The sequence below is a fragment of the Medicago truncatula genome, chromosome 2, assembly GCF_003473485.1.
Source record: "Medicago truncatula cultivar Jemalong A17 chromosome 2, MtrunA17r5.0-ANR, whole genome shotgun sequence".
Lineage (NCBI taxonomy): Eukaryota > Viridiplantae > Streptophyta > Magnoliopsida > Fabales > Fabaceae > Medicago > Medicago truncatula.
The window spans coordinates 8,968,210-8,985,946 of record NC_053043.1 but is presented as its reverse complement, the minus strand read 5'-3'; the positions used below and the strand labels follow the sequence as shown (position 1 = coordinate 8,985,946).

Genomic DNA, 17,737 nt, shown 5'->3' with positions numbered 1-17,737 from the left:
AAAAAAAAGTTATAAGCTAGTTGTAGATTGTAGCTTAACATCTGATAAGTGATAAGTTGCCTTCAGCAGCATGGTGCAGTGATCCAGAAATTTTGAAAGAGGAAGCTGTCAAATTATTTAAGAGTATTTTCTGTACTAAGGAAGGCATTGCTGATCCCGCTCATAACCCTTGACTCTTAAGAGTGTAAAATCCGACAAAGCCTCAGGTTCGGATGGATTTCAAGTCATACTTTTCAAGACGTTTTTAGATATTTATACCGAAGGAAATCAAGATTTTATATGAAAAACATTTACTATTTACCAACCATAACAATTTAACAAACATGCAAACAAATGCATGGAGAATGAATTATAATATTTGAAAAGGACAAGACTAACAATATCAGAAACCTTTTATTCATAGCGATATTTCAGCCATACACATAGCAACAAACACTTATTGCCGGCTCTTCACTTCAACGTGTCTGTCTTGCGTGCCATCTGATATGAGGATCTTCCCCTGACTAGTAGGAGACGCAGTCACGCAGACACATTTACAATAGTCTCAACACTATTTGCAAAAAATGCGTATCATTTACATTTCGTATGTCATAACCAGAACAAGATTCAAACGAAAAGATGACTATTCAAAAGATGTACTGTACATCACACAAGGCAGGACTAGAACTAGGAGGATCATTGTAGTTCCTTTCTGTTTCTAGATACCGACCGTCTTGTTCAGTAGCCAAAGACAAAGAGCCAATTGAATACCAAAAATGGAGTGAAGCCAAGTTCTGTCAAGCATGAATCCATAAACTGTGATTCCTGCTCTATTGTTCTCCATATATGTCACTGCATTAAAATGCAAGTAATTCAGGACAAAGCACTAAAAAGAAAATACAAGTAATAAATTTCCATTTACCTAAGGCCTGTCTCTTATGGAATGAAATAGTACGTGTTTGAATTGGCATCATTTTGGTGTTATTCAACTCATCCTCTTCATCTCCTGATTCATCTTCAGACGATCCCCAACTAATATCGGCAGCCATAGCTTGTGCTGAAGCTATCAGTGCTGTAGGTGTCTCACCATCAATATTGTCAAAGGAGTTTATGGTAGCACATATATGCCACTTAGAAGCAAGACCTGTGAGGGATTGTGCTTTATGTGTGATCTTCGTCGCGCTTCGTAAGAGTATGTAAAGTCCACTAACCAAGGTGATGGAGACTAACTGCAACATTGAAAATACACAATCTATTTTTAGTGTGCTGAATCAGCATTTTAGACCTTGAAATTATAAGGGTCTGTCAATTTAGTCCTCCAAATTTGTGAAATAGCAAATTAGTCCCTTAAATTGAATAATATCAATCAATTTAATCATTTTTGTAAGTTTAGCACCACTAATAATGTTATGTTTGTCTCTATGCATCAACACACTATTCAACTCAATACGTAAGTTTTCATGGGTTTAGATGAATGTTTACTAAATATATCTTTAACTGGAAGGACTAAATTGAGCGATTGAGTTTCTCGAGCAACGAAATGATCATTTACTCATTTCTAGTGTTTGGACATAATCAATATTTTGAGCAAAAAGAACGGAAGAATTTCACATTTCTTAAATGAAGGAAAGAATATATATTTACCCCAAGCTCTCCACCCTTGAGGATATCAACATCAGCATGTGGTTTTATAACCATAAGTAGAAAAATGAGCTGGCTTGCTGTCACCAAAAGCAGAGACGACAAAATGAAAGCTCGAAAACGATGGCTAATGACACGTAGGTTCCTTCTTATTCTCAGGTGCTCCAACAAGATTGTTCCCACCTCAGTTTCTCTTTGAAAAACAGGAGCAAATTCATCTAGTCTTTGTATTTGAAGGTAGCCGATGAGTCGAAAGAGGACACATACCAAGAAGAAAATTGAGGTTCTATAAAACCATGAACATAGCTCCAACGTACACAGAATAATGCCGCTCACATATACCTCACCATAATATGGTATCTGGGATGCTCCTGAGATGTACCACCATATCTTGTAGACACATTGACATATGAAACAGGGAAGTCCCCAAAGCAAGATGAGCTTCATGGTTCTCTGCATAATAGAAACAAATTTATTTTGCTCAACAAGAGAATAAGTTATGATTTCTATTTCAGTTAGAGTTGTGTATCTCGTTGAATGATGTAACACTTTTTTTCTTTTCTCTTAAGCAGAACTAAATAACCAAATTAACCATATAATCCATACAATTATTATTATTCTTCTCTTTTCCAATTTGGGCAAAAACATTGAATTGTGTCAATATTTTCCAAATTTCCTATAACCTATGAAGCATAGATACGGACACCGCTAATAATTTGAAAAAATCTTATAATTCAGACAAAATTACACAAGGCATCCATGACAAAATTCATTGTTCATCTAATTTGTTTCTAAGCATACATCAAAATTAAACGGCATATACTTCACAATTATTCGTATAATTCAAACAAAAAACACCAAATAGAAGAAGAAAAAAACACAAACCTTCATTTGAATTGCATAGCCACGTTGAATCTTGAGACTCTCATCACTAACTTTATCAAGAAAAAGAAACTTACTAAAACCATATTTACGATCCCATTTGGAGAGACTAATAAAAGACAAAGTAGCAAAGACAGAAAGAGAAATCTGAACAGGAACATGGTACGGTCTACGATGATCAGCATCACACGTTGTCGAACAATCAAGTAAAAAGTGAGACAGAATAGGTACAACGTAAGCCAAAGTGAAAAACACAGACCAAGATATACCAGCTTTGCATAGATTTGATTGGTCCACGTAAACCCATCTTAGATATGCTCTGAATCTCCTCAATTCTTTTCCATCATGATATATTCCAGAGTTTTCTTTGTTCATTGCCAAAAAACTAACCTCTCTTTCTTCTTCCATAGCCTTCAAAATTTTATGTGTTTTCTTTTAATTTTGTCACAACCAATTAACCAAATCAACACATAAAAAGTTTGAATAATTGGTGTAGATGTATAAAAAAATCCTGATATTGCGGTTTATATTAAGATTCAAATGTCTCTAACTTCTGGGATCTAAATGTAAATGCAGTCGTGTTTCTTATGATTTTTTAAACCTTTGCATCAAAATTATATAGTTTGATAATGATTGATGGTTGCCACGACACGACAACCCTTTTAATAATGCTACTAGTTTTGTCAAAAAATAAAAATAATGCTACTAGTAACAATTTGACATTAGTATAAAGTATAGTGTGTTTTATTTTGTTGACAAGATTAGTATAAAGTTTTTTTTTTTGAAGAAGATTAGTATAAAGTGTATAGTTTTCATTTACCAATTATATGATTGTCACGGTAATTCTAATCAAAGTTTGCCACGTCCACAACCTGGTTCTTATTTAGAAATGCGGCTATCTACCAAATGTAATAGGGGATCGCCAACTCAAAAGCAATCTATCAAATGTCTCCAAGTTCATCTATCTACTTTCTCAACTAAAAGTTTGTCTTTGAAGCTTTTTTTTTTTTTTTTTTTTTTTTTTTCTTTTATCAAGTCTTTGAAGCTATTCTAATCTAAATGGAATTGACTAAATAATGGAAAATATCTGGTTAAAGAAAATAGATAAAGTTTGATTGATAAAACAAATTTACTTAAAAACAAATTTAAATTTTGATTGAACTTTACCCATATAGTATTGGCACCCGATCAAGCTCCAAAATCCAAAAAAAAAAATCCTACCATTTTTCAATAGGTTTCATCTATTGGATGAGACGAATCAAATACTAAATGTGGATATTTGTCAAAGTTATGATACCAATTTGTGAGGTTTATGAGTGAGTGTTTAGCCCGTTCAGCCAAACTAAGACCATCTCTAATCTCTTCATTTAAGACATGGTACCTATTAGGTACCCTCATCGAGAAACAATAATTTAGAGTAAACGAGACTGATGTCTACATTAAACATTGATCTCCGGAGGCTTCAAAGCATAAAGTAAGGAATTATTTAAAACAAAACATGAAAGCTTAAAGAATATTTACAAAAGTATTTAAATATCACCCAACAAAGAGGTCATCACATCGACAACTGGAGTTGAACCAAAATTTTTGTGGATGAATCAATTCTTTATTAACTAAGTTTTGTATTATGAGGAGTGCTAGAAACACTATTTTTTTCAATGTCACTAACATCCACTAATTTATTGGATAAAATCAATGTGAACCCTATAATATCTTACACTATGAAGCACATATATGTGGTACAGGTGTGGATACGATACGGGTATGAGGATATGCAAAAATTTTAAAATTTAGGATATGATACAACTAAGATACGTTAACAAAAAATTTATACTAAAACTTATATAGATGTAAATACTTGAAGAAAAATAAACATTTATTACTTTATAAAAGTCACAATTTTAAAAAAAAATTGAATAAATTATATTATATTATCATTCATGTATTAAGATATCAACATAATTATTATTAAAAGAATTCAACATAAATTTTGTTTAATATTGATTAATTGAATCTTCTCTCTTTTTACTTTCACATCTAATACTTTGAAATATCGATATCTAATACGTGTATGTCTTCGTATTTGGAGTATATAAGCTTTATCTTACATAAATTGGTGGAACTTTTGTAGATTTTATTCTATAGATTAGTAAGATTTAGATAAAGTGTTGAAAAAATAATATCGTCTTCCACTCATATAAAGAGAAAATCAATAGTAACCAAATAAAAAGAAGAGAGAGGATCTACAAGTGCTAATATGACAAAATCCTCAACATTAAGAATATTCTAAAGATTAATTGAACTGAATTGTTTCAAGAAAAATGGCGAGAAAGGCGGGCCAACCCCGTGAAAAATGGTAAATGAGTGGTGGAGGTTTCTCCGGTTTTGGTCGGTAAAATCAGAGCTATCGACAACTCACGAGTGTTCTTTTTTGGCGGGTTGTGTTCTTCAATACCGTCATTCATTTGCATGAGAAATCTCACTATCAGATAATCAGAAAACTTTTGCCAATTAATTTAAGTAACCTATACCAAATAAAAATATTACGTGGGCAATTTTTTTTTAATAAATATTACGTGGGCATGGGCAATATTGGTTGCTACCTTTTAACGCAGAATAATTTAGTTCATTACGGTTCTTTACGCAGACCCTTCGTGAATGCCAAGTGTCCTGTGTGTCCTTTTGATTCACGAGGCGTTCATCTATTGCCAACTTGCTGATTTTTTTAAATTGAGTTTTTTTTTGTCTTTTTTTATAAATAAATATATCGACAAATTGAAGGATTTTGTCCTTAAAAAAAATTAATAATTGAAGGATTTTGATCATTTCTTTTTGTTGTTGATGCTGCTATAAATAACAAAATTCATATAAGAAAGAGCGGAGATTCGAACTTCAATCACATACATTTATTATATTCCTTCCGTCTCATAATTATTGTCTTTTTAGCATTTTTCTTTTTTTTCAAAATAATTGTCATTTTACAACAATACCAATGCAATATTTATTATTTTTTTCATTATTATACCCTTATTTATTGAATTTCATCCAACTTAACTACTCCACTAACTATAATTAATAAGGATGTTTTAGTAAATATTACTAATTTTATCATTGAAATCAACACAATTAATCATTTCCTTAATAATTATGCACAAACTTTAAACGATTAATATTGTGAGATAGAGGGAGTAACGATTATGACATTTTTTTTCCAGTGAATAATGACTTTTGAACAATGCAATTTCTCTCAAAATCAATGAATTAACCAACTTTTTTAATATCAACTTTTGTACTTTAGAAAAGATAATTTCATAAGAAAAACAATGTTTCATTGTTTATAAACACTTTACCAACTTTTTACAATTTTATCGAAAAAAATATTCACTATTATGAATAATAACATTTAGAAAGAAAAAAATTGGATTTCACTGACACTTTTGATAAAAGTCAAATATACTGTTTTGTATACTGCCTATGTTGCTATTGTTATCTAACTAAGCTGCATGAGTCGGTCTAAGTTGATGAAGATGATGATGTTTCCAAATTATTGGATTATATAAGAGGTTGTCGAATTAAGATGTTTAAGAGGTCGAGTCCATGCATTAACATTTCATTGTTAGGGACTTGATGCCCTGGAGCTTTGTACTCAACACGATGGAGCTTTAGCTCAAATAGCGATGGGGGCTTGATGTCCTGGAAGTATATTAATACTCAAATAGCAATGGGGGCTTAATGCCCTGTATTGGTACCACATGCATATAAGAGGTTTAAGTTGCATAGTTGCATTTGTTGAGTCGAAGATGATAAGTTGTGAAGTTGTGATTACTTATATGAATTGTTAACGAAGTGATTTATGATATATTATTATCTATGATGAATAATAAGATGTTTTTATGTTGTTAAATATAATTGTTGAATTATATGCTTAATATTATTGTTTTGTGAAATCTCACCCCTTCTGCTTAGATATGTTGCTCTTCGTATGAGTAACTTGCAGGTGATCAAGAATAGGTTGTTGTGTTTGCTGTCGTGAGTGGTCTTTCCTCACCGAGTCTTAGGTTGCTCTGATACGTAACGGGAGGGGATCTTTAGTGTCTATTTCTCTTTCCTTTGCGTATATGCTATGTTTTCATGTTGTTTAACTGAACTTATGAGATGATTTTTATGAGGCCTGCGTGCCAAGACAATTTATGTTGAAGAATTTTATCCGCTACTATTACGTTGATGATTTAAGTTGAAGGATAAATTATTATTTATCTATTTAAGATTTTAAGAAGTGTGATATTTCGTTATATGTTGTTTACTCTGATAAATGTTTATGAATTTGAGATGTAAATTAGAAATACTTTTTCATGAATTTGAGAATTATAATTTATACTAATTTTGATACACTTTAACGAATGACAATCAATCATATGAATAATTTTAATTAGTTATGATTAAATTTAAATATTTTTAACGTATATTTAAATATGAATAAGTAACATTCTCGTAACGGATATTGGGATCTTCAATGTGATTCTTGGTATTGACGAATGACATTTCCACTGTATTAAATCTATAAACTACCCCTTGTAATTTTATGATTAATTTATTTGAATTTAACTCAATTATTGATCATTGTTGATTTATTATTGATAATCCTTCAAAAAAAATATTGATAATCATTCAAATTTGTGTTTTACTTTTTCTTAGTCAAACAAATATACTACTGTTAGTTTTGTAGATTGTAATTGACCGCATTTTGTTAAAACAAGTGTTCTAGCAAGATGTTTTGACATGTTGGTAAGACATCGTAGCATGACTTCTTTCACTTTCTTGGAGATTTGTTTTAAACGTAAGATATCCGAAGATTCTATGAAGATTTGATTCACGTGGAGTGTTGACCAAGAAGCATATGTTTTCTATAAGCTGCAGAAGGCAGTTATTTTTGCGTGTTTCTTAAGTGTGATGTTGTAACATTTAAGAAAACAATATATTTGCATTTAGAATATTATGTTGAAGACCGGATTGGATCAGCCCGAATTGTTCATCAAGCCCATGTTATTCTCAGGCTATACAAAAAAAGACTCTGAACCTAAGAAGACTACTGAAACTGCAATTGTCTAAGTGTCATTTAGGATTTTAGTATGTCCGTTGTTATTTGTGAGCCACTCTTGTATCACCTTGATGCTGGAGTTGGATTGTTAGTTATGTTGTAAGTTGTGAATCACTCGTAAGCTTTTTAGCAAGAGTGGATTCTATTTTGATTGTATTTGTTGTTATCACTGGTGAATGATCGAGGGGAAGTGTGAGGGGTTTCATATCTATAAGTGTCTTAGATAGAAATATCACAGGTAGTGATTAGGTGCGAAGCTAGTAAACCAGAGGTTGTTTATGCAGGCTTCAAACTAATACTATTATAGTAGATTTCCTTCCTAATTTGGTAACCCCCAAATGTAGGTGATGTTGCACCGACTGGGTTAACAAATAATGTAACAGCCCGATTTTTAGCTAGATTTATTTTAATTACTTTTAATTGTGTTTGTGTGTGATTATTTATGATTGTGTGTATTAATTGTCGTCGGGTGCATTTACGTGGATTACCGTATTAGAAGGGTATTTTAATCATTTGACGGGTAAGGGTAAAATGGTAATTTTGGTGAGAATTATTTTAATAGTTAGTGAGAACCTTTATTTTACTAAGTTACTAGTGTAGTGATTAGATTTTACCGTTAGTGACATTTTACCGTTATTAATTAAAATATCGTTTGGAGTGTAGTAATATTTTTGGTTTGAATAGAAATGGGTTAAGCCCACTAGAAACTAAGTTAAGCCCATTAGTAGAGATAACACTATGGTTGTGTTAGGAGAACCAATTCATTCATTTCACAAACATTTCTAGAGAGAGGTAGAGAGAGAAAGAGGTGAAGAGAAGAGAAAAAGGGTTTTGGAGAGTAGAACTTGAAGAATCCAATTGGGTAAGCTTAGGAGCTAAATTGAAGCAAGAGTTTGGGTTAATCTTCTTCTAAGGTAAGGGGGTTAGTTATTATCATAATCATGTACAATTTTTGCATTTTCTCATGTTGTATGAAAATGGGTTGATGAACAATTGTTGCTAAATTCGTGCTCTTGTTGTGATGCTATTTTCTTGTGCATGAATTGATGATTATGGTATATTTGTGGGTGAAATTACATGTTTCAAAGTATGTATAAATGTTAAGTTATGAAATTATACTTAATTGATGAAATTTGATATGTTTTGATTGAAATGAGATGTAAATCATATGTAATTGATGTTGTTGTTGCTGAGATATGTTGTTGATTATGATTTATGGATTGGGTGTTCATATACCATAATTGTTAATGAGAAATAAGATGTTGTTGGTGGTTTTGTGAAATTGATGAAGTTGAGTTAAGTGTTCATGTGAAGGACCAAATTGAACTTTGATATTTATGGTTGTTGACTGAAATTTTGGTATTGTTGGATGAATTGAACCTAGGAGAATTTCTGTTTTCATGTTGTGGTTATGTTAGTTGAGTTGTTTGGGAGAAAACGGGTTTTTCGTGTGAAATGTCGATGTTTAAGCGTTTTCGCCAATAAGTGATTATGTGAGGTTTTGGAAAATGACTTTTGGGATGGTTGAAACATGAAATTTTTGTAGATTATGATAGTGCCAAGTGTTAGGAGCATGTAGGCGGAAACGACATCGAAAATGGAGTAACGGTTTGATTTTTATGCGCGAAAAAGTAGAAGTTGAATTTTTGCATAGTCTGCTACTGTCAAAATCATGAAGCGATCTTACAAATCATGAGGTGATTTTGACAGAAACAATAAATTTTCTGCATAGCCTGATGTTGTCGAATCATGAAGCGATTTCGCAAATCATGAGGTGATTTTGACAGCAACATCAAATTTTTCTACTCAGTCTGATGCTGTCAAAATCATGAAGCGATCTTACGAGTCATGAAGCGATTTGGCAGCCTAGAAACCTTAAAAATGCAATTTTCTTTGATCCAATTGTTTCCAAACTTATTTCTATGTATAGGGACTTTATCCTAATCATCTAGGGATGTTTTTATGGAAGAAATAGCTTCGTATTAAGGGCTTAGTGAGTCCTTTTGTTTTCTTGACTTTAATGAAACATTATGATATGAATCTTTGCAAAACTTGAATTTAAGTGAGTTGGCCTATGAAACGTTGATGTATACACTACTGCACTCATATGTGATTTGTGTATATACATGGTTGAGGTCCTAGAGTTTATTTATTTGGTTTTAGTTCATTTGTTCTAATCATGTAAAAGGTGATATTTCGGGTGGGAATGTGAAAAGTTGTGAAATGGGGTTTTTCATATGAACTTAAGTTGTTCTTGGATTAATGTTTAATGGTCAGGAGGCAACTTAAATTCATGAATACATGATTGGTTAAGGTTGTTTGAGAACTCTCAACTTGTCTATGTTGTTTTGTCTTGGGAATTGTCAATGTTGACCGTTTTCCACTTGACACGTTCTTTGGTCGGAAATGTTTCTTGAACTAATTGTCTTATGAATTGTGGTGACTATTCTTATATGGCTAAGTGAAGTTGTATGAATGAATGATTGTATTGGATATGATATTTGTCATGAAATGTTGTATGTTCTCTTACTTGGAATATGAGAATTGTTTGGAATGGTGAAACTATATGTGATAGTTGATGTTGAATAACATTGTGGATTATTGATGATCATGTTGATGTGATGATGGTGAATACTATGATTTATTTGTGTATGAGCATGTTTTCTTGATAATGCAATGATGTGGAGATAATCAATATAATTGGGTGTTGTCCTATATATTGAGGTTGAGATTGTGAATTGTTGTCGCATTATCGAGTCCTTATACATGTCCATGCATCATAGTCGTTGTTGCTGTAAAAGGGATGACTCTTTTACTTCGAGATTATTGTAAGGCAGGTGTGAGCCCTTACAATCGATGTGCAAGTGGCATCGAAAGGTGACGACCTTGTTGAGATTTGGTACCAAGTGCATTTATGTGTCCATAAGTGCATATCATAGCATGAGTCTTATGTGAAATATGTGATTGGTGATGAATTGAGATGAATGATTATTGATGATGTTTGTGATTGACGGTTGTGAATGAATATTTGTGAATTGATAATTGTTCATGAATTATGATAATGATTGTTCATGACTTTTGATTGGTGATTGTTCATGATGTATATGATTGGTGATCGTGTATGAATGACTGTGAATTGATATGTATTTATGATACAAGTAATTGGTGATTGTTCATGAAATGTGATTAATGATTATTCATGATAAACGTGATTGGTGATTGTGAATGAATAATTGTAAATTGATAATTGTTCATATGATTGACGAATATTGATGTGAAACATCGGGGTGTGATGTAAGTATTAATGTGTAATTATTATTGATCAAGTGCATGATGTTTAAATTGAAATATTCATGTTAACTGTTATTTGGATTATGATAATGTAATGCTTACCCCCAGTGGTTTTAACCGCCTACTTGCCTGTATGGGTGAGTAGACGTTGTGCAGGAGTAGTCTCGGTGAGTCTTTGCTTGGGATATCGGGAGCTTCCTCCGATATCGGTGTCGTGTCGGCTCTGATCTAGGCTTGTCGTGTCGGTCTAGATTAGGTTGTTTATATTCTCATTTGGATTATTATTTTGTTGTTGACTACCCGTATGTTTGGGTTTTGAGATTTATCTTTGGGATATGATTTATTTGCTCATGGCATGTATATATTTGATCACTCTGATTTATATTCCGCTGTAACTGTTGAGGTTTACATACATGTCTATCGGTTTTTGAATTTTGAATAAGACGTAATCTCTATTTCTTGAATAAATGTATTATTCGCATGTTTAATTGCTTTAATAGAAGTAGGGTGTTACAAATAACTTGTGCAATTTACTTTCAGCTTTTATCTTTAGTTTGTTATTTGTATTGTCACAATGTCTTGACATTGTACTCGACATTCCTCGTGTCTTGACATCGTGCTCAGCATCTTTTACTGCGTGCTAGAATTTCAATTGGCATCAAAGTGGGCACCCTGTTCTGTTTCTTGGTGAGCTCCAGGGAAGATATTTTCTGGTACTATTGAAAAGGAATGAGGACTTGTTAACAAACCACCTGTTCTGGATGAGTCTAATTATGACTACTGAAAACTGTGCATGGTGACATTTCTTAAATCTATTGACAGTAAAACTTGGAAAGCAGTTCTCAAAGGTTGAGAACATCCATTGGTAAAGTATAAGGATGGAAAAGACACAACTGAGTTAAAACCTGAAGAGGAGAAGAAGATGAACTTGCTCTTGGAAACTCCAAAGCCTTGAACACCTTGTTTAATGGGGTTGATAAGAATATGTCCAGGTTAATAAATAATTGTATTGTGGCCAAGGATGCATAGAATATCCCGTGAACTACTCATGAAGGCACATCTAAGCGAGGATGTCAAAATTGCAACTTCTTACTACCAAGTTTGAAAATCTTAGGATGAAAGATGATGAATCTATCTAAGACTTTCATATGAACATTCTTGACATTGACAATGCTTCTAGTGTTCTGGGAGAAAAGATGACAGAAGAAAAATTAATATTGGTCAACCACAATGTTACGAGTGGCTTTCTTCTCTCTTTCACAAGATTTTGTTTTTGTTTTTCTGTACACTTGTGACATTGTGATTGACCAATACCACAAATATTTTCAACCACAATGTCACCCATGTGCTACCCTTTTGTAAGATACTCTTAAATAAATTTATAAGGTTAGGAACATTTTAAAAATGTCTCCAAACTCTACCAAACTATGAATTTGGTCCTCAAAATTTAACTTCTTACTATAAATTAAGTTTTTATATTTTAAATGTTTACTATTAATTTAGTCTCTACCATATTTTGAGAATGACTAATATAATTAAAAGTTGACATGGTAAAAATTAAGATAATAATCACTTTGGTGTCTGAATGTGTAATAAGTAGTCACAATAGTTCTTCAATGCATCAAAATAGACATAGTCTCATGATTGTGCATATCATTAGTCAAAATAATTCTGATATTAAAATATTTAATTAATATTGTCATATTAGTCATTCAATATACATACTTGTTGTCATACAAGTTTTTATAAACATTTACTTGTTATCATTTCAATATTTGCATGAAAAAAATTATCGTGAGGCTTGATAGATTATTTTAAAATTTCAATAAATTAGAGATTATTATAACCAAGGTGACTTTCCTAAAAAAAAAAACAGACCAAATATCTTACAAAATCAGGGTTTATTGATCTACAACTAACACAAATATCTTTCTCCTAAAAATCCACTACCGTGCCGGACCCTTATTCACACAGAATATGCTGATGCGTAAGAACTGACTAAACTAATAGTCGCCGGAATGGTCCTAAATGCCAAACTACACTACAATACAATTAAACCAGCCAAACGACAAATACCATACCATACATTCCAAACACAACTAACAACACTTTCCTTTGCCCTTTCCACTTAAAAGAAGAAAACTCACCACCATTTAACATGGCGTCGACGGCGATGTTCTCTTCTTCGCTCTTTCCAATCACACCTCTTAACAAATTATCATCTTCACGAAACTCTCTAATCTTTCGTCCTCTTTCATTTCGTCCTCCACTTTTCAGAATTCGTTCGTCTTTGTTACAAGATAAAGAAGATAAAGTTATTACACAAAACACTTTTCCTTCTAAAACCTCTCCTTTAGATTCCGTTACTGAAAATTCAACTAATGACGATGATACTTCATCTACTAGTGCTTGGGAAAAAGGGGTTATTAAAGTTGAACAATCCGTTAATATTTTTCTCACGGTAAATTAATTTTTTTTTATTTTAATCAGATATTGGATTGGATTTGTCATTTTGTCGTTTTTGTTGTTTATTACTCATTTTCAGCTTCAATTGTTGATTTTCAGGACTCTGTCATAAAGATACTTGATGCTTTGTACCGTGATAGAAATTATGCAAGGTTTTTTGTGCTTGAAACTATAGCAAGAGTCCCTTATTTTGGTAAGTTCTATTTTCTATATCATGCTTACGCCTTTCAAATATCCATCTGTTAAACTCTGTGTAGAATTGTATCAGTTTACGACTATGAACATCAAAATTGAGTTAAATTGCTTACAAAATGGTTTGTGTAATGTTAAATAGATTCACATGCTTTCTGTGTAGAATTCGGATTAGTCTGTCCTTAAGCCTGATACCGAGTTTTAAAAAAATAAAATCAAAACAATGAATGCGTTAAGTGAGTTTGGTCATCGGATGTCTCTTTCATTAGTTAGTTTAGTCCGTGAAATTACTTACAAAATACAAACTCAAAAGATGTTTTTTGTACTTTCAATACATTTAGGGTTGGGATACAACCTTACACCTACACATTTAGGGACCAAAATGAAGATTTACTCTGTGTTTGTTAAAAACCCAAAATGCAACAGAAGGCTTCACTGTGTACAAAAACATTAACTTCACGATTGTATCACTCAACTCCATAGATGTATGTAATGTCCCATTTCCAAAGGAGATGTGCGGTGTTTTTTTTTTTTTTTTTTTTTTTTTTTTCCCAGTCTAATTCTCATAGTTCCCAACATAAACACTGCCCTGAGCTAAAAAATATGAACAGACACATCGTCGCAAGTTTGCAATGAATTTGACAGGCCAACAACGTGAATCAACTCAACCTTAATGACCTGCAATCTAGCTCTACTGTGCTAAACCCATCTTCAATGAGGGGAACTTAGTTCCACCATTCTTCACTCTGCTGTAAATTTGAGCCTGGTCTAACATGGTCTGGCTGGGCATCTGGTCTGATGGAGCTTTCAACCCATCTAGTTTATTTTATTAAGTGTGCACGTAGTAAGTTGTGTAAAGATACTATGATATGTTTTACATTTTTTTTTTGTATTAAAAGCTCTTATGAATTGACTAATCGAGTTTATGAGGATTCGAAGAGTTTTCGTATGCAATTGAGTTTGACAACCTACTTCTCACTGCTACACATGATTATACCCTTTTTTCTTTTTATATCAAAAAAGAAAAGGATATGTATACCAGCTGTTGGTTTTCTTCTAAAATTCATTATAATATAGTGAACTTGAAATTCATTAGCAGTACATGAAAATTACTATACTAATTTAGTATCACATTCAAATATTTGTCTAATTACTTGTAAATGTAGGGAGTCACAGTGCAGTGTGATTGTGACATTTCAGCATAAGTATTAACTATTGTTATATATTTGTGGCAGCCTTTATGTCAATTCTCCACATGTATGAGAGTTTTGGTTGGTGGAGACGAGCGGATTATCTGAAAGTGCATTTTGCCGAGAGCTGGAATGAAATGCATCATTTGCTCATCATGGAAGTAAGATCCTTGGCAACTTTTTTCCTTTAATGTTCTGGTATCTTGTTGTTTTGTACTCAAAAGATGTCATCCTGCAAAATCTTGGTAGCAGTCTATCCATAAGATTTGTTTTTGAAGAGTCGGTAGTTGAAAATACTGTGAATATTAACACATGGGTTGAATTATAAGACTTCACTGAAAAGAGACAAAAATTGAGGGGTATCTTTCACTAACTACGTTCAGATTTGTAGTTTAGGAAAATAATCACAGAATGGTATTTCTCAAGTTCTGCAGTATGAAATGACATGCACATGAACTCTAATATTCACATACTTTATTGCATGCAATAAGTTTGGGTCTATGGTTGCAGGAACTTGGAGGGAATGCTTGGTGGTTTGACCGGTTTCTTGCTCAACATATTGCAATATTTTATTACTTCATGACAGCTTTAATGTATTTAATAAGCCCAAGAATGGCATGTAAGTATTACATGCTTAATTTTTGCTTCATTATTATCCCTGCTACATCTTTCAAATTTTTGGCTGTGTTAATCATAAAAATTTAGTGACATGAAGTTCCAAGCATATGATAAGTTTCAAAGAGACCAAATGAAAAATTGGCACTTATTTGGAAGTATATGAGATGACATGTACAGACTGATCTAGTTTGCTTTTGCTAAATAATCAAAAGTACCATGTTTTACTGAATTACACATTCTAGCATTCCAACCTGTCTGCTTGGTTCTTCAATATCTGATATGTGTTTATGATTCATTGCAAGTGCAGATCACTTTTCAGAATGCGTAGAGAGTCATGCATTTGAAACTTATGACAAATTTATCAAGGAACAAGGAGGTATTTGGGATGTTCTCTCTTTTCTTTTATGTATTAGTAAGAAAGCAATTGTACATGTTAACCGTTTATAGGTTTGGTTTTATGTTTTCATAATTAAGTGTTGGCCATAAAACCATTGAATCATACTTATCTTGCTCTTGAATCATGATTTATTTGGTATGAAATCAGTTGTGGGCGAGCCGTTAGGCTGAAGTATGGCAGAATAATTGACAAGCCAAGATTATTCTAGCCGTGTAGAGACTCAGCTTTTTGTTTTAAACTATCTTGTTCTGTTATGACGTTCTTTTGTCAATATCAGAAAATAAATGAAAGCAAATAGATGGTCCTGCATTGATCATTTAGTAAATACATGATATATTAATAATCTTAATCAATGAAGGTTCCAAAATTGTTTAGATTTCCTTCACATTCATCTTTTATTATATAGTGTTTTTGTTCCATGTGATTAATAAGTAACTAACCTGGTTGGTAAATTTTTTGTAGAGGAGTTGAAAAAAATGCCAGCTCCTGAGGTTGCTGTGAATTATTATACAGGAGGTGACTTGTATTTATTTGGTAAGTTTTCCATTATATTTCTACCTAGATTTGTCCACTCGAGGCAAAAAAACTGGAATTTCACACTTCCAATATCATTTTCTTCAGATGAATTTCAAACCTCCAGGGTTCCAAATACTAGAAGGCCTACGATAGGTATGTCTTGAAACCTGGTTCAACATTCATTTATATACTGACTTTGTTGTGTCTGATACAACCATTTTTATTTTCTTTGCAAGGGGCGCGGGGCATTTTGCTAAAAAAAGTCCAATTTAAGAATAAAACTCAAATGTTTAATTAAGTGGTTACTCATTTATCACACCCTAAACATTGTTTATCTTTTGTGAATATGGTGCACCGTTCCTGTGTAGTTATCCCTAATAAAAACCCCTTTGCTTGTATAATTCAGTCAGAATACCAGGGTCTGGGGACCATATCAAATGCTTCACTGCCTATGATTTTTTTAAAGCAGTAAAATTTCTCACGTTGGTTATTTTTTATTTCCCTTCTAGATAATCTGTACGATGTATTTCTAAACATCAGAGACGATGAAGCTGAACATTGCAAGACAATGAGGGCTTGCCAAACTTATGGGAACCTCCGGTCGCCTCATTCATATGCAGATGCAGAGGATGATGATGAATCAGTCTGTACAATTGAAGCAGGCTGTGAAGGAATTGTAGACTGTATAAAGAAATCTGTTACTTCTAATCCAGCTAAGGTGAAGTAAGACATGGAGTACAATACATCACACATTCATTCAAAATTCCTCTACTGTATAAAGAAATAGAATACGAGGTAAATTCCTCTACAGTATGATATAGAAATAATGATTACAGTCAGTAAATAGTTGAAATTTGGATGAGATTCCTCTACAATGAGGGTGTATGAGCAATTTTTTTTTTTCTTCAAAATTTATTCGATTATGTATGCTTTAATTAAAGCAACAGTGACTATATTTGTATTTTATATACTTCAAAGATAAATATAATTTAAAGAGCATTTTTTTCATGAAACTTCTACCATAGATAGGCAATCCAGATCTTGTTCAGCCCAGCTAGAATTAATTAAACAAGAAATCAGTTATATTCCTCTTCTCCCTAAAGTGCAATAATAGGGGAATGTTGTGTAATTTTTAATGATTCAATGCAAAAAAGTGTTTCTGTCAAATGGTTAACTTAAGCTCAAGCTCTAATGACAGTGTGCATCATTTTTGAACACCTTCCACACCCATCCTATTGTGGCTGCACAAGTGATGTGACTTTAGAGCTGTTTGATTAATACAAACGAGCGTTTACTGTTGTAGAGAATTCAAACTGCTATTAAAAGACTTTTTGCTGAGCTTGCTAATTTAAACCTGTTTAGAATCTAGTTGTTGACATTGTGTCGTGTGCAGAAACATTTTTAGAATGAAGATTGATTTAAAGATATATCTCTAGATGAAGACCGATTGAATCGGCTAGGTCTAGT

The 17,737-nt window shown here is 32.5% G+C and overlaps 2 protein-coding genes across 2 annotated transcripts; one reads left to right on the top strand and one right to left on the bottom strand.

Moving 5' to 3' along the window:
* Positions 1–313: 313 nt before the first annotated feature.
* On the bottom strand, positions 314–3,175 carry LOC11443885 (uncharacterized). Its single transcript, XM_003594117.4, has 4 exons — positions 2,506–3,175; positions 1,624–2,073; positions 902–1,208; positions 314–831 (listed from the first exon to the last, which is right to left on the bottom strand). The coding sequence occupies exons 1-4, from the start codon at positions 2,908–2,910 to the stop codon at positions 698–700; spliced, it is 1,296 nt and encodes a 431-aa protein (XP_003594165.1). The 5' UTR covers positions 2,911–3,175; the 3' UTR covers positions 314–697.
* Positions 3,176–12,803: 9,628 nt separating this feature from the next.
* On the top strand, positions 12,804–17,278 carry LOC11446887 (ubiquinol oxidase 4, chloroplastic/chromoplastic). Its single transcript, XM_003594116.4, has 8 exons — positions 12,804–13,352; positions 13,457–13,550; positions 14,785–14,900; positions 15,250–15,358; positions 15,665–15,733; positions 16,217–16,288; positions 16,376–16,423; positions 16,780–17,278. Exons 1-8 carry the CDS (start codon positions 13,050–13,052, stop codon positions 16,995–16,997), a joined length of 1,029 nt encoding a protein of 342 aa, XP_003594164.1. The 5' UTR covers positions 12,804–13,049; the 3' UTR covers positions 16,998–17,278.
* The last annotated feature ends 459 nt before the right edge of the window (positions 17,279–17,737 follow it).

Coding starts and splice junctions, on each gene's coding strand:
- LOC11443885 (XM_003594117.4), bottom strand. CDS start 2,910: ATGGAAGAAGAAAGAGAGGTTAGTTTTTTGGCAATGAACAAAGAAAAC. Junction 2,074..2,505: donor GCTATGCAATTCAAATGAAG/GTTTGTGTTTTT, acceptor TCTATTATGCAG/AGAACCATGAAGCTCATCTT. Junction 832..901: donor CCATAAGAGACAGGCCTTAG/GTAAATGGAAAT, acceptor ATTTTAATGCAG/TGACATATATGGAGAACAAT.
- LOC11446887 (XM_003594116.4), top strand. CDS start 13,050: ATGGCGTCGACGGCGATGTTCTCTTCTTCGCTCTTTCCAATCACACCT. Junction 13,353..13,456: donor CCGTTAATATTTTTCTCACG/GTAAATTAATTT, acceptor GTTGATTTTCAG/GACTCTGTCATAAAGATACT. Junction 15,359..15,664: donor AATAAGCCCAAGAATGGCAT/GTAAGTATTACA, acceptor TTGCAAGTGCAG/ATCACTTTTCAGAATGCGTA.